The sequence below is a fragment of the Chamaea fasciata genome, unplaced genomic scaffold (assembly GCF_029207755.1).
Source record: "Chamaea fasciata isolate MVZ Bird 193981 ecotype frontalis unplaced genomic scaffold, bChaFas1.0.hap1 SCAF_2, whole genome shotgun sequence".
In the NCBI taxonomy this organism is placed as follows: Eukaryota; Metazoa; Chordata; class Aves; order Passeriformes; family Sylviidae; genus Chamaea; species Chamaea fasciata.
The window spans coordinates 5,599,083-5,623,614 of record NW_027094087.1 but is presented as its reverse complement, the minus strand read 5'-3'; the positions used below and the strand labels follow the sequence as shown (position 1 = coordinate 5,623,614).

Below are 24,532 nucleotides of genomic sequence, written 5' to 3'. Positions count from 1 at the left end.
TGGTTTTTCTATGGTCTCTGAACCGCACCAACACAATTGTGGCTTTAAGTGGAATGTGCATTGTGCAAAGGAATAAGAACTGTTGATACTTGGAATAGACAAAATGAGAATGCAGTTCCCAGTTATTACTTCCTAGATGGTGTGATATTCCTCAGCCCTGACTCTGCTGGAGATATTTACCCCTCAGTGTTGATTTAGTGGTGCTGCTCATTGAACAGAAACAACAATCATCTTGGCTTTAAAAAGAGAAAAGCAAAATGCCTCCCAAAAGAAAAACCAGGAAAACTGGGGGGGAACAAACCTCATAAAGAGACTTTGCTACTTGGCAAAGTGTAGCAGGAAACCTCAGTGAACCTACTGTTGTTGCACCATCTACTGTTTAGGACTGAAGTCAGCAAAGAGAATTCATAGGAGGATTTATGCCTAGAACTGTAGGTGTTCTTTCTCTTTCAAAGAAATAATGGACAAACTGAATCTGTCAGGTAGTGGGTAGGAATGTGTAAGTTAATATATTGCATATATCCAATATGGAGTGATTTCTTTTTTACAAGTTATTTTGTAAAAATCTAATAAAAGGCTTTTTATTCCACAATGACTTTGTCCTCTGTAGGGTTAGTCTTACACATGTCTCTCTTACTGGGCTTTCTTTGTGAGCTCTGATAAGTATTCCTTTGACTTGAGCTATAAAGCACCATAATATTTATTGTAGTTTCCTGTGGGCCTTTGACTCAATATTCAGTAAAGACTTGTTCAAGTTTGCATTCCCTTGTCTGGAACCTCATGCCCAGGTACTGCTCTGTAGTATTGAAAGAGAAATCATGAAGTGAACGCAGGGATAAAATGTAAGTGGTTGGTTGTAGTTTGGTTGAACACCAAGGTTTGGGTCCTCTCTGAATGAAGTGTGCAGTGGATTTTTTTTTTTTTCATAACTGTTAAAATTGGGCATAATTCACGAGGGCACAGCACATCACAGTTCTTCAGAGACAGCTGAACCTCAGATTTAAATGTCATGATGATGCCTTGTTTAGCCCTCTAGTGTGGTTTTAACACCTTGCCTAAAGTTACCATGGGAAAAGAGGAGCAAGAAAAAAACCCCCACAAATATCTCAAAGAAAAACAGTGCAGCCCAGCTTGGCTGAGTGGCCAGCAAAACTCCTGCAGGTTTATAGAGCTACTCCTTGAAAATCCTGCCTTCTAGGGTTCCCCCCACCACCACCCAATCAAGAGTAACTGGTGGTAATTAAGTTGTTCCTAGAGAAAAAAAAAATGGATTGCCACTTTCTGTAAATATTGGCTCCAGCTGTTGAAATGGATTTCATCCTGCTTTTCTTCTTCAAATAATTCTAATTTGTATTTCTGTGGCAGCAGATAGGTGTGTTTAAATGGTCACTGCTTCCCTCAGTTGGCCTTTTGTCATTCCTTTGCAAGACAATTTTGTTATGTGTCACCTTTCATTTTATTTTACTCTGTTGCTGCAACTAACTTTCACTTGTGAGACTTTTTGAGGGACAAGAGACCACCACGTTCCAGTGAGGAATAAACTTAGAGCATTCTAAAATACGCTTCAGCATGACACACAGCTGAAAAGAGTAAAGTTTTACCAAAACAGAACTACAAATCATTGTCTGCAGTGCCAAATGTATAGGAATACTTTATTAGATGAGGAAGTTGGGAAGTACAGGCTGACAGCATTTCTAGGAAACCTTTTATAATTAAGAAAATAATTTAGAATATAAATAATGTTTTTATGTATGAGATAGTAATTTCAACGTACACAACATTTGTTCACATCACATAAAAGGTACCAATGCATGCCACCACCTTTGCTGAGTGCTGATCCTCTCAGCTGAATTTTTTTTTTTTTGTAAAGTTCATGACCTGCTGATAACTTGGGGTGGATAAAAGTATGCACTTGGCCTGTGCTGTAATGGGTGAGCTATGCTAGTGCTGAGAGCAGCCTGAAGGGAGTACGTCGCCACAGTTTCTCCCCTTTGAGTTATTAAATTGAACTTTTCTTCTTAGTTAAGGGCTTAGAGTGGTGCATTCATCCATAAAAATGCATTTTTTTAGAAATCCAGGAGCCTGATTTCCATTGTTGAATACGCTTACGGCCACTGTAATAAGTATCAGAGATAATTTAATGTACACTAGAGAGTGAGCACTTAACTTGTACATGCTGCTCCTAAGTAGTCTTGAACATTAAACTCCTTTGGCTTTCTGTGGGCCTATTACACAGACATTTTCTAAATCATCAGGTTTGTTTTATGGAAAAATAAAATGTATCTGGCCAGTACTACTTGCGTGTGCTCACTTAATTTCAGTCCAGGGAAAACAGTCAAAATACTTATTTGGTAATGGGCTAATTCCCATAACAATGAGCAGGGCTGATGAGATGGCTGGATAATCTTTCCCTGATGAGTACTACAGTCATTAATTCAGTTTTCTCAGTGCCTGCCTGATAGGTGGAGCTCTGGCATTGGTATTTTCCCCCTCAATTATCTCCAGGCTTGAGGATGACAAATAAGTCAAATAAAGTATGTCCACACATGGTTTTAATCAGAAGTACAACGCAGAGAAAAGACCAATGTAATAAAACCCCTGATAATTATTTTTCTTCCCCTCAGGCCACAAAGTCTTAAGGTCAGATAAATTGTATTCCTGTTTTTCTAGCTAAGCCTACCCAAACCAAACTTTGAGGCACATAACGAAGTGGCCAAAGAATTACCTTTGATAACAAGCATTCTCCAAGCCACTTCTACTTGACACCAGTTCAAGGAGGCAGTCAAATGCTGGGCTGAGACAGAGCACCCAGCAGGAGCAGTGTGACACCTCTGTCCTGGTGAGCTCACAGTGCCTTAATGAACGACAGCAAAATCCTTCCCAAGCTACAGCAAGCTTTGCAACCTTTCTGAATGTACAACACACACACATTTAGTCATTAATTCGTACCATGGAGGCAAGGAAGGCACAGCAGAGGGAAGCTGCAGCTGCCTGTGAAATTTGGGGAGCGTTCCTAGTTGAACAATGCGTGGTGGGTTCCTTGCAGAGACCTTCAACTCGTTAAACAGACACTGCAAGATTGAGTTTCTAACCTTTTACATTAAAATTGGGTCTTCCACAAACACTATGCCTGAAGTCAGTATCTTGTAGGAGGAACGAGTGGTTTACTGATTTTTTTTTTTAACAACACAGTTTTTACAATATTTACAAAAAAGGAAAACAGAAATCCACATCTGTGCGTGGAAAAGCTTCACCGGCATTCATGGTGCTCCTTGATAATAGAATTGAAAGCATTCTGGTGTAAACTGGTCTTCACTCTTTTTTCCCTTTGTCTTCTGTTGCAAAACCAAACTCTCACGACTTCTTTCTCAAGATTGAGCCCCTCAGCCATCCTCATAATTTCCTGAGAAGACGGCTTACTTTGTTCTCCAAAGTGCCTCTCTAGGGCTTCTTTGGCAGCGATGCTGGATACAGGGGTAAAATTTCACCTTTAAAAACTTTTCTGTACATTCAGGCTTTCACCACTAGTTCAAGAGAAAGATCAAGTAACAGCACTGAAGGCAGTGACTTGATTTGTTTCATCTTTCTCTACGTAAAGGAAACCCAAAGCACGAAAAATATTCTCCAGTTCTCTGCTGACACAAGCAGCGTGACATCACACAGAATTTTGGTATGGGGTGATCAAAAGGCAAAAATAACCAGTGCAATTTCAGTGTTAATTATAAAATATTTGTGCTTCTTGATATTATCTAGGAGACACAGCTATTAACTACTTATGAGTAGGGTCACAGGAATTAGAGCAAGCCTGACCACTTTTGACACCAGCAAATGCACATCAGTAGTGTTACCTGGTTGTGTCAAATCATTTGGGTTTACAGAGAGAAAGAGAATCACTTGGATTTGGGAGTGTTTTGCATCTCACTAATTATAGAGTCAGCACTAGAGCATTCCTAGAAATCACAGAGATTATGGCCAGCTGTTTAAGCCATCATCACATTTTCCAACGCCTGCCCTCATCTGTTCCTCAGAGTCAGCAGCAACCAAAGTTGAGTGGTTCGCTAAACAGAATAACTTAATACCGTTATTTTTTTTTCTCATTTTCAGATAGAATTTGCTTCCAATTTCTGCTACATATTCTAAAAAACACCTCTGTGGCCTGCTCGTGTGCCACGGGGAGGCATCCTGAAGTTTCAGCAGTAGCTGTAATTTCTTTGGACACGAGAGGGCACTTCATGCATTATTCTGGAAGTGAGGTGCAAGTATTAGGTACAGAAATACAGTATCTGCTTCAGTTGTAGTTATTTCATCTGTTGGTCTTTCATTTACAGGTCAGTTTTTCAATATTTACTAAAGTTTAACAAAACTGGCTAATTAATAGCATGGTGTTCTGCAGATACAGAAGTATAGGAACATCATTACTTTTGACTAAAAACTTCTTGGGTTTTGAGCAAAGTATGAAATATAATACTTCCCGCAAATTCAAATTTAGAAGTTTTTGCTGTGGTCTAACTTAATTTAGTTCATGGGACTTTTCCATCCCAAATTCACCCCTAATTCACCCCTAATTGAGAAGCATCCCTTAAAGAGGAACCTTTAATTAGAATCTGGGATATCAAAAGGAGAAGGAAGCACTCCAAATTCTTATTTTGCCATTTTGTTTTTTTTTTTAATAATATGTTTTGCCAGCCTACTCAATTTCCATATGGAGCTGAGACTCGAGAGGTGGTAGATGTTGGCCACCAGAGTTGTGAGAAACAAGAAAAGGAAGTTTCCAGAACAACTCTGATTTTTTCCCTTTAATTTATTAAAGTGTTCCTTTGGAACTTCAAAAAATTCAGTGACAGGGATGCAACAGGACACATGAAAGCTTTCTCTCAAACTTCCCAGACCTCAATTCTCTCAAAAATTTATATGCATTTTTTATGTATCAAAATCTATATAATTATTAATTATGCCAAAATAATCCATTTATTTTAGTATAATGTAGAATCTCCCAAAATGAAAATAAAGGTGCTCTGATACCTTAGTCGCTATATATAGATAGAATAAATTTTGACTGAATGAGAATAAAATGTATTTTCATGTGAAAGTGTGTGGTTGAACAAAAGTTTTTAATTGGGAAAAAAAAAGAGTATCTGTGGAATGAATTGGAGGGTCTGGAGGGTTATGCTGGGGTTTTTTCACTGCAATGTTTCCAAGCACAAGATGTAGATATTCATTAATAGAAAACAGCACTTAGGCAGAAGAAAAAGAAGCATCTTAGCCAAAATTGTTTCTAAACTGTAATGACCTTAATATTTATTACCTTATGGTCGTTCTGCGCTTCCTCTTCCGTTCATTCACTCCAACTTTTTCATTGTACAAAGCTGTATTAAAAAAAAAGAAGAAGACAAACAGCAAAGGCTGGCAGTTACATTCCACAGGGACTGGAAAACAAAAACAAGCATTTCCAGAAAAATAGTCACTGTGTTTGAAGGAAGAAGAAAGCACAAGAGAAAGTGCTGCTGAATAAGAGGAGCATCACATACAGGATCTTTCCATCATTGGGATGGTTGGCCATTGTTTTACCTCCAACTATAAATGGTTATAGGCAGAAATGGTTAGAAGCAAAAGTCCTTTGCTACTGAAAAATCCCTGGACACTGCTAAATGGGCTGTCCTGCAGATCCTACTCTGGCTCTCTACTGGAACGAGTTTGCTGGGATTGGACTGGAAGAAATTTCTTCCAGTAGCTCGAGATGTTTCCAAGCATTTCAGTTTTCCCCTCCATGCTCATCAAAAAAAAAAAAAAAAAAAAGATAACTATACTTTAACACAAGCAAACCTCAGCATTTAAAGCTGGTCAAACAAAATCTTTAGTCTGCAGAAGACATGTAATAGTCCTAAAATGTTTATGTGGGATTCTCCTTGAAGTGAAAATCAATATTTAGAGGATTTCAGCTCTCTACCTCCCACTTGTTCTGCTTCCTCCAGCCACTTGGACAGGATAGATTTCAGCTTGCAGGCGTTCTTGAAGCTCAGCTGCAAGTTCTCAAACCGGCAAATAGTGGTCTGGCTGAACTCAGAGCCGTGCACAGCAGCCAGAGCTTCCCCAACGTTGGTTTGTGTATAACCTGTCAGAAGTAAAGAGGAAAAAGCAGCTTTGAAGCTTTCTGGAAGGGTTACTTTCCTTGAGATGCTCAGCCCTTCACTGCTGGTCCTCGCAGGGACAGTGTGTGCTGCAGTGCCTTCAAGCTGAGCTTCCTGCAGAGGTGCCTGAGCTCACCTCAGAGCCGTGTTCAGTCTCCTGGTGGTTCCCGTGGAGTGTGACACGGATTTAGTGGAGTTTCACACTCTAGGATTAGGGATTTGGGAAGGATCCAGACACCTTATGTCTTTCTGTAGATAGTGCAAGAGCAATAAACTAATCCCTAGAGGCACTGCAGGTCTCCTGTTATTTGTTGCAACAACTCAGCTGAAGTCATCAGAGAAATGCAGCAGTCCCCATGCAGACTCTGACTCTGCATCAACAGCTCCCTGTTTGTTTCTCTGAATGTGGATCTGCCGTGGCTGGGGGACTGGATCCTCATCCTCCTTTCTTGCTTCAGTGCCAGGACAAGGCGGGATGTCTTTAGGCACTTGGTGCCCCATGAGGCACCTTTTAACCTCTCTTTTGATGCACTAACCCTGTGTCTCTCAGACTCACAACTCTGTTTTTTCTTGTAAAGCTCAAACTCAGATTATTTTTCATGTGCATACTGCATTTCTCCCATTCTACAGGCTCCCTGTCATTTGCTTGCATCATAGGAAGTTTTGCTCCCTCAAAAATTCAGGATGAAGATGCAGTGATTAACTATGTGTGGCCTGGCAAATGCTTTTCATTGCTGTGTATGACATCAAGTACAGGATATACAGGGAAATTGGCGAGATGCAAATATTTTTTTAAACCCTAATTCCTTTTATTTCAGTTTAGACTGAAAATGGAACATACTGGCTATTGAGATAGTGCATACATACCCCAAATAACCTTATAATTTGTTTTAGATTTATAAAATAAAAGGATTCCCTATAATCCTGATGCAATGTTGTAAGTGATAATGCCAAGAACCATAGGGCTCAGCCCACGTTTGTCCTCAGCAGTTATCTCACAGCAACAAAGATATCAATTGCTTCCCAGCTGTGTCATGGAACAAAAAAATAAACCAGGAAGAGAAGCTTCCTACTGGTGTGAAGGATTTCCCATGGATGTCACTCAGTGTGTACTGAAATGACAGCACACCATCAGATGAAACACTCCATGGGGAAGAGGATGGGTATGAGAGGTTGGAGCATGTCCGGCCCTAAGTTGCAGATAATTTGGAGCTGTGCAAAATATTGCACCTGACACTGAATGGAATTTATTGAACATCAAAAATTTTCTCCTCATTTAGCACAAATAATTTAAGGGCAGGAAAGCTTAAAGTCCCTTCCTGCAAGCTAGAAGCTGAGGTTCATTAATTCCATGCAAGTCTTCTAGGAATGGAGAAAGTTTTGCAGGACAAGGCAGGATCAGAGTTATGATCAGCCAACGGCAGAGGCCAGACCATAAAACACTGAGAAATAATTGGGCTCTCGCTGGAACCTTTCAGCCTTTGGCTCGTGGACATAAAGCACATACCCAGCTTGATTCTCCTCAGCTTGAACTCGTTGGCAAATTTCTCCAGCTCCCTGATTTCAGGGGAGTCCATGTCCACGGGGTCCTCCACAGACTTGCTCTTCCTGCGGAACTCCTGCTTGAAGTCTGTGGCAGCGGGATCGTCCGTGAGGAGGGGCTGGGCCATGGGGGTGAAGCCGTGGCCCAGGGCACAGGGGCTGGCACCCAGGGCGTGCTCCGGGAATTTGTACAGGCACGGGGTCAGACCACCTGAGCAAGGCCAGAGAGAAAGCTCATTGCAGTTATTTTCTGCTGATACACACTTAAAATCTTCCCTCGCCACCTGGTAATCCTGGTAATGTTAATTATATTGATGCCTTGGGAGGGCTGACCTGAAACAGAGACTGGACAGAACTAGAGAATAAAGCAGGTATTTACTGAAGGGCCTCTAGGATACACCTCGGGCAGGACAAGAGCCTGACCAGGGCTACACCCGAGGTGGACAAAGAATGGTCACAAAACGGCTGACCGGTCACGAGATCTTACATTTTTATAAGTTTTGGGCCATTTGCATATTGGGGTTTAATTGTTCAATTACAGCTTCAGCTTGTGAGGTCCCATCCTTCTTGTTCCTCCCTTCAGCCCACCCTTGTTTATGCTTTTAGGCCTGAAAATTGTCCTTGGTCTTCAGTAGGAAAAACATTTGTTTTGTCTACCTACTCTGCAAAGAGAGCTTACTGGCACATAATCTGAGGCTCAGAACTACATCACTAGGCAGCACAGAATCTGAAAAATATGAAAGCTAAAACTTCAGGCATCAATACAATATACGTGAGAGAATCCAGGAGATAGAATTTCCTAAGATATATTTTTCTCTTTCCTGTCCCAACACACAGAAACCTATCAACAGCCCCTTTCACCAGCCACAGCCATCCTATTATTTAGCAAACTGTGAAGCACTTAAATAAGAGACTAATGGCCTAAATTTACACAAGTAAAAATCCATGCTCTAAGTTGGAATTAAGTGGCACAACAAGATGTGTCATTTTGAGTCACTTAAAATTTGCCAGTCTCTATTTTCTGGTACAAAGAATATTTCCACGTAGATGCCATCTGATGCTCAGACAAAATACTATCTTGGCTTAGCTGTAGTATAAAATTTCTTTGAGGAAAGTACACAGGTAAGACCTCAAAGAAAAAAAAAAACAAAACCAGAACTCATTCAGAATGATCCTTCAAAAAAGGAAGTGCTCAAGGCCAAAACAGAACTATCTTTCACTACCTTTTGTTCACAAATGTCAGACTTCACAACGAGATTCAGTTAAGAGTGAAGGCTGGTTTTTCCCTAGATATTGTATGTAGACCTAAAAAGTCTCTGACCTGAGGGAGGCATGGCGGGAATGATTGGAGAAATATTAACACTCTTCAGTGTATCTGGAACAGCCAGTAATTTCCAGGTTCTCAGGACATCCTTCCCAATTTTCTAAACTACACAAAACTGTGTAGAAGAACTCAGAACTTCATTAACCTCCCACTGCTTCCTCCATTTATTAGGGTTAGGCTTTTCTTCACTGCCCCAAGTACTCCCATCAGTGTTGGAGGTTCTAACCCCACAGAATTATTTTATACACTTAACACAGGATAACCACAAAAAATTTCTCAGAAAATAATGAAAAATACTTTAGAAGAGGGAGACTTGCTTTGCAAGGTGCTGACACCATTTACCACGTTGGGGTGGGGCATGCTGCATGTCTGTAAGATGCGAGTCTGGGAGAGACTTGCAGAGAGCATCTCTGGAGTTGCAGGCTTGATGCCTACGAAAATAAAGTAATGAAAGAAGACTTTAGTAAAGAAAGAGAATAAGAAAAGAAAGGAGAAGAATAAAAATGTATTTATTTTGGAATTAAAGACAATTAATTTCTGAGCAGTATAATTTATTTTTACTTAATAACTTTCCCAGGGATCTGGACAACACCAGGAATGTTTGCAAAAGACACAGAAACGCACGATGAAATAGGAGCATTTGGAAATTTGCACACCATGAGGGAAGTCTACACTCTGTCCCTATGCAGATATATTAGTCTGTGCTGATTTACTCTAGTATTAAATGAAACAAAATTCTGAGTTTGATTTTGGATTGTTTCCAAGTCCCAGTTATTTACTGGGAGGTATGTTAATTTGGTTCATGTCATTACCTCATTGACTGCTGCTTAAACTTGCACAGAATAAAAGTGCCTCACTCTTACTGAGCCTGGGACAAGGAAGAATGAGCGGGATGCTAGCATACATTCATGACTGTAAAAATCCATGATCCCATGGCTGATCTGCCTGCTGAATTTGGCTATCCCTTCATTATGCCATCATTTTATTTTATGGCTTCAGCTTCATCAGCCCAAGTACCAGTAATGCACAGGTATAATGGGTATGTCACTTCTGGTCCCTCAAAGAGTGATAAGAGATAAGCAAAAAGAGCAGGACTTTCCCAGCCTTTTAGGGAAACATGAAATATAGAGTAATTTCACAAGTGATGCAGAGGTTTGGGAAACTCTGGGCACTGGCCTCTAACATCCCAACCCTTTCTCTAACGCCTTAATCCAAATCGCATCTTCTTTAAACAATTGGCTTGGATTGGTCCCTCTAAAGGAGAACTGGCTGAAATCCACATGTTGACAGCTCACCCAGCTGAGGGTTGGCCTCTTACCTGCCATCACCCCGTAGGTGGAAGGCTGATTCCCATAGTGACAGGAGGGCACGGAGTAGTGAAGGCCTGGCCAAGGGTGTCCCGGCGTTGTCGTGGCAAAGCCAATGCAGGAACAGGCACGAGTTGGGAGGAAGGAGAAGACAGATGGGACTCGTAAGAATTCAAGATTCAAGACACAACCTTTAAGCTTGAGGCAGGCAGTGCCTTCTCTGCAGTTGTATCTTCTCCTGTGAGCATTCAACACAGGGTCACAACCATCAGGTTAACAGGGACCTGTCAGGGAGCACTGCCTCCAGGAATAGTGGGACATCCTCTGAGGCAGGACTAGGAACGGTCACGCTGTGTCTTGGTGGGCTGCTTTTAGTATAATCCATGGGCAAAACCAGTTTACACAAACTGCTGAGCTGGGGAAGCATTGCACTGTTAAGGAGGAGACCTGTTCCTCTCCTCACACAATTTCCACATGCTGATTCATTCAATCTCACACAAAAACTAATTCTGTGGTCTCAGGAAATTGCCTTCACTGTCGACCAAACCCTGCAGTGAATCAAGGCCTGGGTTTTCAAAGGCAGCCGTTTGGGACATTTGCTTTGATGTGTCCAAAAATCACCATTTCTTGAGTGCCAAGCAACAAAAAGCATTTCAGAGTGCTTTGGCAAGGTGGTAGAGAAACAAGATGGATTCCTCCAAAAAGTCAGGCCTAATAAAAATTTTCCATCAGCAGCACCAACAAACATACTGCTAATTTATCGCTAGTGTTTTCACAGGGGTATTTCAGATCTGTGCTCAGTAATAGCCAGTGCCTGAAGAATGAGACCATTTTTTGCAGAATGCAATATGGAGATATGGCTGTTTCTTATGTATAAGTAGGAATAAAAATGCATTTACTGCCACCTCTAACAACTGCAATAAAACAGAATATTAAAAATTAATGCTCATGAACATTCGTATATGTAAACCCACAGTTTAAAGAACATATTCCTGTTGTTCAAAACAGTCTATTTAATTAGAGAGTAGAATCTTTGGGTTTTACAACAGTAACCATAACAGTAAAGTGTTCTGTTAAAATACACTTGTATAGATATAAAATCTACTAACACAAACATGCTTGTATTAATGTAGATGCAGTGAAAATAAAGATTGTGTTAATAACTGTAATGCATGTAAAGCAATTCAATTTTTCTGTTAAGATCTAAGTCTTTACTGGTTGCATTTTTTCCACTATTTCATAATCCACATACTATAACCTTTATGCATGAAAATACAATTTTTGACTTGCTAATGATGATTTAAAATTTAATAGTGAGGATGATGCTATTTAAATGAAATAATAGCAGTTACAGTGTTGAGGATACTGCAGAGCATCAGCTGATGACAGCATACTATTTGGACAGAAGTATTTTCACCTTTCTTGTGATGAAGAATTGTTCCATCCATTTTTAAAACTTTTGACATTTAAAATAAGTTGTTATTCAAAATCCTTTCAGCATTACATTCTACACAAATTCTCCTCACATCACATGCACTAAACAGAGTGGCACTTTTTATGACAATTCCTTAATCTATGTATGAAATTTGTAAATCTTAACTCATTATAATTGCCACCCTCAGTCTCTGCTTTCCCAGGGTCATTTTTTCACAGGATCATCTTCTGGATGTGATCCTGTAATCAAAATTTCCACTGACAAATGCAGTGGCATTTGTCCTTGGGTGGCAAAATACCAAAACCTAAACCTGTAGCAGGTGAGCAGATGCTTTGGGCCAACCCTGATTGTGTCCTTTCCATTGCAAGTCAGATCAATCTGGAAAATAATGCTGTGATACAGATACATAAATTTGACCTCATACAAAATTTAAATTCTCCTATTCCCTGCCACTATTGCTAACCCACAGCTGTATTAGGATATTTTGAGCCTTTTCCTTAGTGTATAAGATGATCCTGTTTTCTGTTACCAATAATCAGTTTTCACTACTTACATGGTTTTTCTTTTCATTAAAATGTTTTATTAGCAATGATTTTCATAAAAAATATGGTTTCTTGTTAAGGCTCCATATAAAATTCTAAAGTTAGCACAATTTCAAATAAATCAACTATTTCTTTTTCTGTTCCTGAAGGCTTTCTATCAACAATTCCTGTATTCCAGAATCCCACCTCTGCAGTATTAAGGCTGCAAGAAAACTCTCTTTGGCTCAGATATTCAGTGATTAAATAGTCCTAGTGTTTAAATGCATCTAATTGGATTATATACACAAACATACAAGATTCAAAAATATTGACAAGGTTTCTACTACCCATTTTGAACATCCCACTTAAACCTTAGTCTTGATTCAGTTTGCAACATGCCTTGCAAAGTGATGTTTTTCCATCTTGAAAACTCCCCCAAGCTGTATTTACACCTGAGGTCTTTTAAATATATTTCCTATGTAAGGTAATTTATAATATTTTAAATTACGGTTGCATAATAAACAACCTTTCAATTAATTTACATGGCAGTTGTCATCAAAGATTGTACTTGTGCCAACAATGACAGCTCTAAGTTGGCAGCATATTTGAGTCTAATCTTGAACAAACTTAGAGAAAATGACATATTTAGCTAAAACACGAACATTTGTGTTTTTCCTGATTCACTCATAATGCAGAATTTTGTGAAATTGCCTCTACTTTGGCATAGTCCCAATCATACATAACTGAACACTTTAAATACTAAGAACTTGATGAACTCATATATCACCCAAAGAAAATCACAAGCAAGAACAAGAGTATTTTCAAAAAGTACCTGTAGACACAACATTGGTGGCATGGTTGGAGACCTGCAGGCACTCTGCAGCGCTGTGATGCATTATCAGAGGCAGGGAGGGAGAAGAGTCAGAATTCAAGGGCACAAAGGTGTCTGAGGAAGCAAATGCTTGGCAGCTCATACCCTCCAAGAGGCAAAAGAGCTGCCCGTCCCGTGTTCTACCAGAGCAGATCCTGCAGGATTAATGGCACCTCAAAGTCTCTTCCAGGATTTTACCTGGATATACACACAGAGGAGGGCTCCGGAGCACAGGGAGGTCGTGTGCAGGTATTTATACCACTAGGAAATCCCTTTATCCATTTTAATGTTCTTTTCCCAGCAATATTGTTACCCTGCCACAGACCCTCCTTCCTTCCCACACAAACACAATACGTGTCCGATTAATGGGGGGGCAGGGGAAAGAAGAGGGAAACCAGAGACATGATTTGACAGATATTTTCAATTAGGTCTTTTGTGGAGGACAATGACCAGGGGGGAAAAAAAAAAAGGTATCGTCTCCAAAGTCAGTGGCAACAGACAAGTGAGTTTAATACTAAATAAGTTTCCACAGTTAACACCTGCCTCCAAAATTTTATCTAAGCAATTGTCTGGAAGGAAACCTGTCTGAGAGCTCAAACAGAAGTCTGCAATAGTCAAGAACCTATAGCAAAATAATCTGAATTAACCTAATTCCCAGCAGTTGCAGTGATCATTTGTCTTGACCTATACCAGGATAAAACAGAGGTGTGTAAAATGAAGCAGCTGTAGCCAGAAGGAAGTTTTTGAACATATAACTTTCCATAAGCATGATGTGCTAAATGTTTATCTAAATGTTTATCTAAGATGAGCTCCTGGCAGAGTACATGCTGTCCATTTATACTACTGCAGCATGTAAAGTCTTCTCTAGACGATCCTAAGTAAAATCAGGATCCTAACTCAAAGAAGAAAAGTGATATTTTGACATGAGACTGGAATAATTTTGGAGCATTAAACAGCTTACAGGTTACCCTGAAAATGATGAAAAATTCTGCAGTACACTGCAGTCACATATTCTGTGTAGATGCAGCAAAGGTGGGCTTGGTTTGGTTTTTGTTACCAAGGATGTTTGGCCATATTTTATGTGAAGATGACAATAATTTTTGTGTGTTTCATATTCCAAACTGGGTTAAATGTCTGAACTAGAATTTTGACAACACCAGCTTCAGATACATGAGATGGGAGCAATCATACTTGTTATTGCACCATTTTTCATGTGTTACTGCAGAAAAGTGGTATTGCATTGAGCCATTCTGCAGAGGCCTTTATATTATCTTTAAGTGTGATTTTTGAAAGGCTGTGTCTAAGATTGTAAAGAAATTTCAGAATTACTGCTTATGGCAAACTGCATGTGTGCTTCAACAGTGGTTATTTACTTCTTACACAGGCACTTTCAGATTGCAAAATATACAAAAACCATCAAAATAATTACTACAATATTATGGAAGTACCTGTCATCAAATGAATCCCCATCTGCATTACTTTGGGCTCGGCTCAATGTATCCTAATGTCTGTGGATTCAAATTCAAAAAATATTTACTTTCACCTTCTTTTCTCCTTCAGCAAGGGGCATGAAAAATATAACAGGGGCTCCCCTCCACATATCAGAGTTTTGAAGCCATGTGAGAAAAAGAATAGCTTTACATCCCAGTCTTGGACAATTCTTTTTTCTCAAATCCCAACAGGTATCACTGTGGATAGCGATTCAGTAAACAGAAAATTTACAGTTTCACTGCAAACTCACGTCTAGACGTGAGGAAGTTGTAGCCTGTCCTCAGGTACAAGATGGAGATCACTTCCAGACTTCCATTTCTTCCCCAGGTCAGGAGAAGATTGCCCAGGTGCACAGTTCAGCTGAAGGCTTCTGGCAGGAATTTCAGGCCACTGGCTGAAAGAGGTCATTCCTTCTCTACACTTACAAGGGCTCTCGTAAGTTCAGTGGGAATTTTCTGCCCTGAAACCCAGAGCCCGTTCTCCATTTGGATGCTGGTAAATGTCACAGGGAATCCCATTTGCTTCCTGCTGAATCCTCAGTTAAACTGGGCTTTTAGGGGGCAATTACTTCTAAAATGAGGATGGGGGAAAATGAAGATTTTAATGACTGAACCTTTTTTACACCATCCTTTATTGTATAATTCTGAGCTTACCTTAATATCTTTCCTCAGGTTGACTCCAATACTTATTTCATGCCAGCAGACTGACTCTTTGCCCCATAAATCTCTCCTGATTGAATCCCAAAATAGTGAAGAAAGCCATGAAAAACCCAATGGGGGTTTTTAAGACAGCATTAAACTGTCTGTTTAAGTGGCAGAAAGATGGTTCTTCATGAGGTTTTCCCAGCTCAGAAATAGCATCTCATTGTAAGATCTCAGGTCTGGCCAGAGAAACACCATTATTTTTCCTCCACAGGAGCACAGCATTTCTGTTCCCAAGAGATGATTCCATGCTGGTCGACAACATGGATTTCCGGCCTCACCTTTGCCAAGAACCACAAAATTACAAAGAAAATCTGGCACAGTGCAAGCCTTGGCAGCATCACGGATTCATTCATTCCTTCTCCCAGGTCTCCAAGCCCTTTTGTAGATGAATTGAGAACTCTAAGGCTTGTTCAAATAAAGAGCTTGCAGGGATGGAACTCTCTACAAGCCTAATCATTATGACAGTCCTGGAGCTGAAATATATCCCACTGAAACAGTCACTCACTTATACATCTACACTCTGGAGAGGAGTGGGTGTGGGGGTCTGTCTGTCTGTCTATCTATCTGTCTATCTATCTATCTATCCATCCCAATAATGCATCTCAGAGAAATTGTGGTTCTTTGGGAAGTGAGCTTTATTTTTGCCTTCACTGCATATGGAGAGGGTGATCTTCAACTCTTTTTACCCCCAATAATACTGCAATTTGCATCCTGTCACCCCATACACTTTTGTACCATGTACTCGTGTGTAAATATTTCTGTCACATTTCATTTTGTTCAGAACACTGAAATTCCCAGGTTTCAACTCTATCTTTCTCTAACTTTCATGGTCATTTATCCCTGGGTTGGGTAAAAAACTATAAAACTTCTCTAAACTAAAGATCTGCATGTTTCTGCACGTTTACCCAATTTTCCCCTTGTTTTTCCTATCCAGAAAGTCCTTGAACTGGAATGGCCATGATCATATTATTGAAATCCCCACAAGGCAGAGGGATATCATAGATCCATGGATTACTTCCCACACTGTAAATGAAAAAGACATCTCTAAGTGCATAACACAGTGCATGGGGGGAAAAATAAATCTTCTTTCTTAGGTAAGACACAAATTGACTCACAAACTGTCAGTGTAAGCCACGGATAGTTTCATTCACAACTGATGGGGGGAGGGAGGGAGGATTAAACATTTTCAAGGAAGACACTTTCCCAGGGAGCAGCACAATGCAATTTACTTTTAAAAACCTACAGAAAGCTTATCCAGTCTTGCTGCCAAAGTCTGGCTCACTGGAGTCTGAGTAAAACACGAGTGCAATTGCATTACAGCAAACAAAAGCCTTAAAGCCTGATTTAGAGCGAGTGGGACTACTCGATAAAGACCAAAAAGAACGTAAGATTACTTGTTTCTCTGAGCCACCTGTCCTCAACTTTAGATCACCTCTGCAGAAAAGAGCCCCCTGAACGTGCAGCACAGACATGATCTGTTATCTGCAGGGAAAGGTGGTGTTCCCACGGCTCTCAAACAACAACCTGAGTGAGCCAGGGCAGCCGCTCCCATCGTAAAACATGGTTAAACTTATCTACAACAGCTACAACCTGAAATAGCAGACACAAATTCCACTGCTTTTCTTCGTGCTCCCAGTCAGACTGGTGGTCCTCAAAATGGTTCATATTGCAAATATACTGGTGCAGACCCTGACAGCTCATGGAAGTGATCCAAGCTCATTCCAGCCTTGTTCCAGTGAAAAACAGGGTAGGATCATAACTGCAAACAGTCATGACTGGGACCAGACAGTGGACCTATACCAGGACTGAGTTTAGTCAAATATGTGAAAAAAAAACCAGCTTTCACTCAACAACTTTAAAGCATTTACAAAATATTACTACTGACAGTGATTTCACATTTGTTAAAGGCCAGGTTTAAAACTCACATATATTACAATTTACCCACTTTCAGTTTTTTCAGGACAACGTAACAATAACTTCAGTAGCAAAAGACTTTTCCCCCCATGGTTTCCTTTGGAAAATCAGAACTTTTCCACAGAGAAAAGAAATTTATATACCCAGTTATGAATTTAAATCCACATCAGGCTCTTTCTGGAAACCTAACTTTGCAGGGAGTGCTTTTATTCTTCTCCAAATGACTTCTTTCCATTTTTCCTATGTCATTTCAAAAAGGGGGTCTGTAACCCCAGGAAGTTTTCATCAAGATACAGAACCATTAATTCTTTCCCAGTTTTGTTTTTCAAGGCACAGGACAAACATTGCTTCCACAAAGCTTTGGTAAATATTCCTGTACAAAGAATGCAGCGTGAGTGGTACTTTGAATCTTGCACATGCACTTTAAAGGCACCTTCACATAACATAAACTGGAGCAAAATGTGCGTCCCCTGCCTCTGAGTTTATCAATTCATTAGCAGAATACTTTTTTCCCCCCCAAATGCTGTTAATCAACTAGTCTTGTTTATTTCAAAAGTAAGAGGGGGGAAAAAGGCAAATAAGGGGAATTGACCATTTCCACATCTGAAATGGCACAGAAATGCCCCTTCAGACATACCCTGAGACAAAGAAAGACGGAAAGAAGAGAAAAATGGAATGAGTGTAAGTACAGCAGGGCACAAAAAGTACAAGAAATGAACAGGACTTAAAGGAGATATCTTGCCAGGGTAAAGCTCTAAGCCAGGTTGCTGAGATTACAAATCTGGCCCTAGAAAATGCGTTAGAACCACCCAGGTCAGCCATTTGAATGTCTACCACACTAATACTGAAATTCATCAACATTACACATAACCTAAGAACACATCATCTGTTGCTGCCTATCTGCTATGAATTTGTCCTTTCACTACTTAAGTTGGCATGAAAAGCTTCTGTCAAAAAAGCCAAAATCTAACCAGCACTACAAACTAGTACTGCTAGTCCTCTGCCCACAGTGCAAAAATCTACTGAACGCAACTTTTTCTTGGAAACTGGGCTAACCTAATCAAGCAATTGGATGAAAAAAGGGCAGTGAACAACCGCCCAGATACTTTTTTTGTGACTTTTACTTCACGTCTGCAAAAGCAAAATTTCTTTTTAGTTCCCAGAAAGGGCATTGAATACCACCCTCACCATCTTTTGAAAGAGTTTCAGATATTTCCTTGCAGAGGTCAAAAATCCTGAAAGGTTCACAGTACATTTAAAGGCTCAAAATCTTCTTCCATGGCTGTTTGCCGCAGCAAGATGCATTTGGCGTTACAGCCTGTGCCACCTTTGAACAGCCTGCCCCTTCTGCTTTTTCCTGGGGAATAGAACTGCATGGTCTCAGTGTTGGTCCAGCCCTTGGTGGGTCACAGAAAATTTTCTGGGACAGCCAGACAATCCTCACGAGCATCTCCATGCCACGTATGTAGCTCCATCACCAACTCTTTAAAATTAACTTAATTAAAAGGAATAACCAAGAAAATTTCTGAGCCAAGACACTTCCGAAAAGCTGCCAGTGACTTTCTGTGCCTCACCTACCCAAGCCTCTCCAGGGAAGTGTGAGGGGCACGTAATAGGCAACAACTGAAATAAGGCCCTGTGAGACTGGTTAATACTTGTTCAATTTTATTGGAAGCTTGGGACAATGATATGGTAAAATTCACAGCAAATGTACTGAACAATGAGGATGTGCTCCCCCCCCCCTTCTTCTCCCCCTGGAATAAACATCAGCCTCTGCTCTGCTCATCTCTGTCCCTTCTGCTCCGTGCCTCCTGTCCCTACTCCTCCCTCCTTATGTGTCACAGCAAAGAGAAACTGGATGATATCTTCCCAATTACATTTGGATATCTGACCAGCAGAACTGCTGAATACTTTTGAGCTCTAAAATTGTTCCAAAACTAAAAGCAGTCTTCAGTTTCAACAGTTTTGGCATCAAATCAAATCAAATCAACAAATTTAAATAGAAGCTTTCATCTTTGACAAAAAGTAATTCAGAATTTCAAAAAACTGTATCAAAGTTTTCTCCTAATGCTCTGGGCATCTTTTGTGAGCTTTCTTTTTCTTTTTTTTTTGCCTTTTTTTTTTTTTTTTTTTTTTTGCTTTTTGACTGCCTCAGGTTATTTTAGAAGAAATATCCAAGTTTTTTCGATCTGCAGCACTGTGAGCACTGTATGAGGTAAATCATACAAACAGAATAAACTGTGGGAGGAAAACTTTCCAGACAAACTGCAACCTTAGGCATGCACTCTTTTGGAATTAATCCAGATTTGTGATAATTTATACAATGTTACTTAGTAAGATTTATAGTAGTAAAAGCACAAGATAAAAAGGAAATCTGTGGATTTTTTTAATTCAATTGAATCTTTTGAGGTTTGGCTTTTAAATTTTTAAAATAACTTTAATACTTTAGATCACCACCTGTGCAGATAGATTTTGCTCTTTTTTACCAAGACAATTGTAATATTCATACTTCAACCTGGAAATTTACTTACATTCCTCTAGGTTGAGTCTGATAAAAATTAACAATTGAGTAGGAAAAAAGAAAAAAAAACAACCAAAAAAACAAAAACCAGCAAAAAAAAACCCCCCAAACCACAAAAAACACAAAATAACCCCAAAAAGACTGGAATTCATTCAAAATATTGGAGTCAGACTTTGATACCTTCACTGAGCAGTGAATGAAGCAGTAAACATTCTCACAATACTTCAGAAGCATTACTCAGTAAAAATACAAGATGTGGGCTAAGTGGGACTTTCTGCTTTGCTAAAATGATTAGTGATGAGAACCCAATTATTTCTGTATTCGTGGGGACGAGCGATAGAGTAACGCCACTTTCTCTCATTATCAGTGTAAAATAAAGGTCATCAGCTGGTTACAAACATCAAAACCTAAAAGGACACCATTATATGAGCTGCCAGAAAATCCTGGTCATCTATATTCATACCTGAACTTTGCCTGCACACACTGCATGGATTAATATTACTGCCTTAGACAGACAAACAGCAGCAGCTCAACACGGTCAGCAGTTTTGTGTTTCATTACCAAACAAAACATCTTGCCAGCAAAGTGATTTCATTAGCATATTCAAACCACTGGCTGGCTCAGTCTGAAGGTCATTTAAAATTCCTTGAAATATGAGATAAAATTTTAATTCTTGAATCTCACATTACATTTAAAATGCATTATTCTTCAGGAAAGTATCTCATAACTCTCACTGAAAATTTAATCCACACAATTCGATTAATCATCACCAAGCGGTGTTAAAGCTGAAAAGTGCACCTTTCTCAGGAGAAGAGTAATCATCATGGAAGAGCATGATTTTTTGCCCTTCAGTGTCTCCTGTCACCTAAAGATCTCAGTTTTTTCATCCCCAAAAGGTATTGCTTGAATATTTTGGGTGAGGAAACCATGTATTAAGTAGCTTGCCCAAGAGAATACGAAATCAGAGGCCAGCCTGGGGATAGCAGCCAGACCTATTGATGACATTTTGATCAGATCTTCACTTATAAAACTGTGCAGCTTTTAAACATATTCCTGTGCCATGGGGAAAAGTGTAAAACCTCTCAACAGGTTGAGATAAGAACTCAGAAATTGCACTTCCACTTTCTGGGGTGTGACCACAGGCAAAGGACCATGTGGGTCCAGTCTTCAGAATTCAGAAGCCACTGTCCAAGATCTGAGCTGATTCAGTCTCCATGCAAGTTGACAGCTGAGAGACCATTCTTTTCTTTCAAATATAAATGGGAATGGAGATTAGGGAGAGGAGGCTTTCTGGCTTTTTTGAAGGTGAGAAATAAAATTATATTTGTATATGCACGCCTCTTAAAATATTGTTCAGGTAAAAGATGGAAAGTGGGAGCTTCCCAGAGCAAAACACAACTCAAACAATAGTGATTGGAGCAACTGTTATTTACAGTTTGCACAGGCATAGAGTAATTACTTACTCTTTGAAAACGTTCAGATGTTTTCATTTCTCCCCAAGGCAAATATTTTAATGCTTTCTCCTTGGATCTGTGTCTACAGCCCCTTCACAACATCACTGCTCTGCTAAATCCCTTTGAAGAGCCCAACCACACAGACACCGCAGTCAGAGGCAGGAACAACAGGGCTTTGAAATTTCCTTTTAAATCCCAGCAATGCACGTGAGTCTGGCAGCATGTACATTTAACATATGGCTAAAAGCTTCTCTCCATCAGCAAATGGTCTGACCTGAAGAATCAGGAATTAAAAAAGACCACCACGTCATTTTCCAGGTGTTAAAGCAAAAAAAGCACAAGTGAAATAAGTAAATGGGAGGGGGAAAGCAGAATAGGGGGAGTCCCTTCTGTTCTTACACTGACTGACTCCAGGGAAATGGAATCCTAGCTTTAACTCAACAGCATTTAGACCTTTGAAATCAATCCCCCTTTTCTTCTCATGCAGGGAGAGCAGGAGGACCTGTGGGTAAGGAGCCTGATTCTCAGCATGGCTCAGCCATGGTGACCTCCTGCCTTGTACCACACTTGAAGCTGCCCTGCAATGGCAGTGGTGCAGGAGGAAGGCCACCACACCAGGAAGAGACACAGGGGGACAATTTCCATCCGCTCCAGGGCTGTTGGCCAGCCTGTGAGGCCACAGGCAGCCAGGGAGCATCAGCACGGGACACGGCCACCCAGGAACTCTAACATTCCACATGCGAGGTGCAGCAGCCAGAGAACTTAGTGGGAATTCCCTTTCGGAGGGGGATTTTTTTTCATTCCAGAGCAGTCAAGCTCTCCCCAGCTTGTTCCCCAGTGCCTGAAGTAGCCCCTCAAGGAATGGATGCTTCCAAGACATACCCTTTTCCTTCACCTTCCAGATCATGACCAACTCAGGACTGCACAGCAGCTCAGGAGCTGAGCTTTTAATGAAGTCTGTTAGGATATTCTTGCAAAAGCTGCTGTAATTCAGGGGGTTCCCAGAGTACAGAGCACAACACACAACACACGGGGATTTTAAACATGACTTTTCTCTGTGCACTCCTTCCTATGTGGGCAAGGATTTCACCACAGTGAAATTCTGCCACCAGTCGTTGCAGCCTCCCCTGAGAGGGGAAGGAAAAAGAACACAAACCTTTTACAACATTTACCAGGTTATTGCAGTGGATGAGGGAAAATAAAGGAGTTATGGCAAGGAAAACATTAAGTTACATTCCTGTAACTTAACACGAATAACATTCTTCATAAATCACTGTCAAACTATTGGATTTTATTTTACAGGAATAGTAATTATCCACATGTGTTGCTGAATAACAAGTCAGCAACACAGAGGATTCTGTGCAGACTACATGCTCCAGAAGTGTTATACACAGGGAAATGCTAACTTTTCCTAACCACACACCTGGACCAAGGTTGTGTAGATGCAGGAATAAAAAGAAACTCTTATCCACATAACACTGCCTAAGGAAGAATTCCAAGGGAATTTCCCCTCAGAGCAGTATAAATTAGTATTTTCAGAAGCAAAGGGGAAGCAAGCACAGGGACATGATCTGTCAATAGCATCTCTGAGTTCATTATGATCTCAAGGTCTATGCTGATAATGGTGCCATGATCTCACCACTGTGATATAAAATGTATTTACAGATGTGGACCTCAACAGACCTCAACAAACTTCAACAAATAACAAATCTGAAATAAAATAAGAAAATAAATGGCCACTTTTAGAAAGCTTCCTGTGACATGATCCATCATAAGCCACAAGAAAAACCTGAAGCCATGCACCTGTCCAAAACATGTTACCCTGAAAAATGTAATTCAGCTGAGTACATCTTCCCAAAGCTCCTTGGATGATCAAACACATGTGGTAATTTTTCCCTTTTCTGTTGTTACCTTATTAATTCTCTTTGTTGTTTTCTCCTCTTTTCAGACATTGCTTTCCCCTTGACTTGGAACTGGCTATCATTCCCTTTCCCAAGCTCCCTCCAGCTATACAGTTGACTCAACCACATGGTGGAAAATAACTTGAATTGGAGACCAACATACTTTTCCTGTTGCCCAGTAAAACTTAAAACCACAGGCTGAACAAAATTATACAGCATATTAAATAAAAGGTTGGCATGTCTGAAAGAAAATCTATATTAGCACTTTTTTTTCAGAGATTAGGCATAGTCTAACATGTTTATATTTAACTAGAAGTGAATTTGGGTGGTGTATTCAAGGCAGAAAAGAAAATAAGAAAAAACTCAGCACATCCCCATCACAAAACTGTAGTAAAGGAAAAAACCACCACCATTTTCTCTGCCTCTTAGCATTTATTCGAAGCAGATCAGAGTAATACCCTCATAGTCCAATCACTTTTATTTGACACTAGTTTCATAAAATATAAGTGGAATTTTTGCAGAACTTCCCTTTGGATTTTCTCAGACTGACTAAATATCTACTTTCCCCACAGAAGAGAGGTTTCCTTAGACTGAATAGACACCAACTTTCCAACTCCAGTCCCGTTGGAGCTGCTTAAAATACGTGACTGCTCCTTTGCAGAGAGCACAGAGGTGCTTGCCTCCCTCTTTGCACCCCAAACACAGAGCAAAAGGAACATGAAATCAGATCCCCCTTCTTTATTTCGGTACACTGAGAGCACGGTGACTTTTTAAAATGCCTGGGGGAAAAAACTCCCAAAGCATTTGGGTTTTTTTAACATCTCCATGCTGATATGATTCACAGTTATCGGTATTTATTCTGTTTCACAATTTTCATGCAGGTCATCAGCCGAGCAACCTGAATGATGAATTAAGTCCTTACAATTAAATTCTACTGCCATTTCATGACTGTTCTACACCAGCCTGAAACAAATTATCTTTGAGTCTCCAAAAGATTTAACAGAGATTAACAATGTTAATCCTCTTTAAAAGAGACAGATAACTAAGAAATAAGGAATTACAGAAAAAACATACATTTCTAACAATAGCTATGATAACTTCTCATCTTCACATCGCAAACACAGTACCTGAACAGAAGATTTCCACAAAGCCATCTCTTAATCTCTTTCTTAATCCAACACTCAGCCTCATCTTCACATTTGCAAAACATAACCACTTGTTCTTTTCTCCCCTCAAACTGTTGAAATCCTGTCCATATCAGCTACAGAATATCCTCCCAAAAGGAATAGCAAGATGTATTCCCAATAGCAAGCCATTTTTCAAGAGGCAACAAACTTTATATAGAGAATAAATAAATTTATAAAATGAATACTTCATATCTAAAGAGAAAACTAATTGATATTACTAAGTGCCTCCACC

General features: G+C 40.0%; 1 protein-coding gene across 6 annotated transcripts; it reads right to left on the bottom strand.

The window, feature by feature from the left end:
• Nucleotides 1-3,250: 3,250 nt before the first annotated feature.
• On the bottom strand, nt 3,251-24,323 carry POU1F1 (POU class 1 homeobox 1). Of its 6 annotated transcripts, XM_066177325.1 has the most exons (9): nt 24,234-24,323; nt 23,233-23,297; nt 12,405-12,409; nt 10,313-10,378; nt 9,312-9,425; nt 7,636-7,881; nt 5,948-6,112; nt 5,306-5,366; nt 3,251-3,464 (listed from the first exon to the last, which is right to left on the bottom strand). In XM_066177325.1, the coding sequence occupies exons 1-9, from the start codon at nt 24,321-24,323 to the stop codon at nt 3,251-3,253; spliced, it is 1,026 nt and encodes a 341-aa protein (XP_066033422.1). The 6 variants fall into 6 exon arrangements, with proteins under 6 accessions (XP_066033422.1, XP_066033421.1, XP_066033425.1 ...); XM_066177324.1 differs by lacking the exons at nt 12,405-12,409; nt 23,233-23,297; nt 24,234-24,323 and adding exons at nt 10,621-10,636; nt 13,103-13,231; XM_066177328.1 differs by lacking the exons at nt 9,312-9,425; nt 12,405-12,409; nt 23,233-23,297; nt 24,234-24,323 and adding exons at nt 10,749-10,754; nt 13,090-13,231.
• Nucleotides 24,324-24,532: the final 209 nt, after the last annotated feature.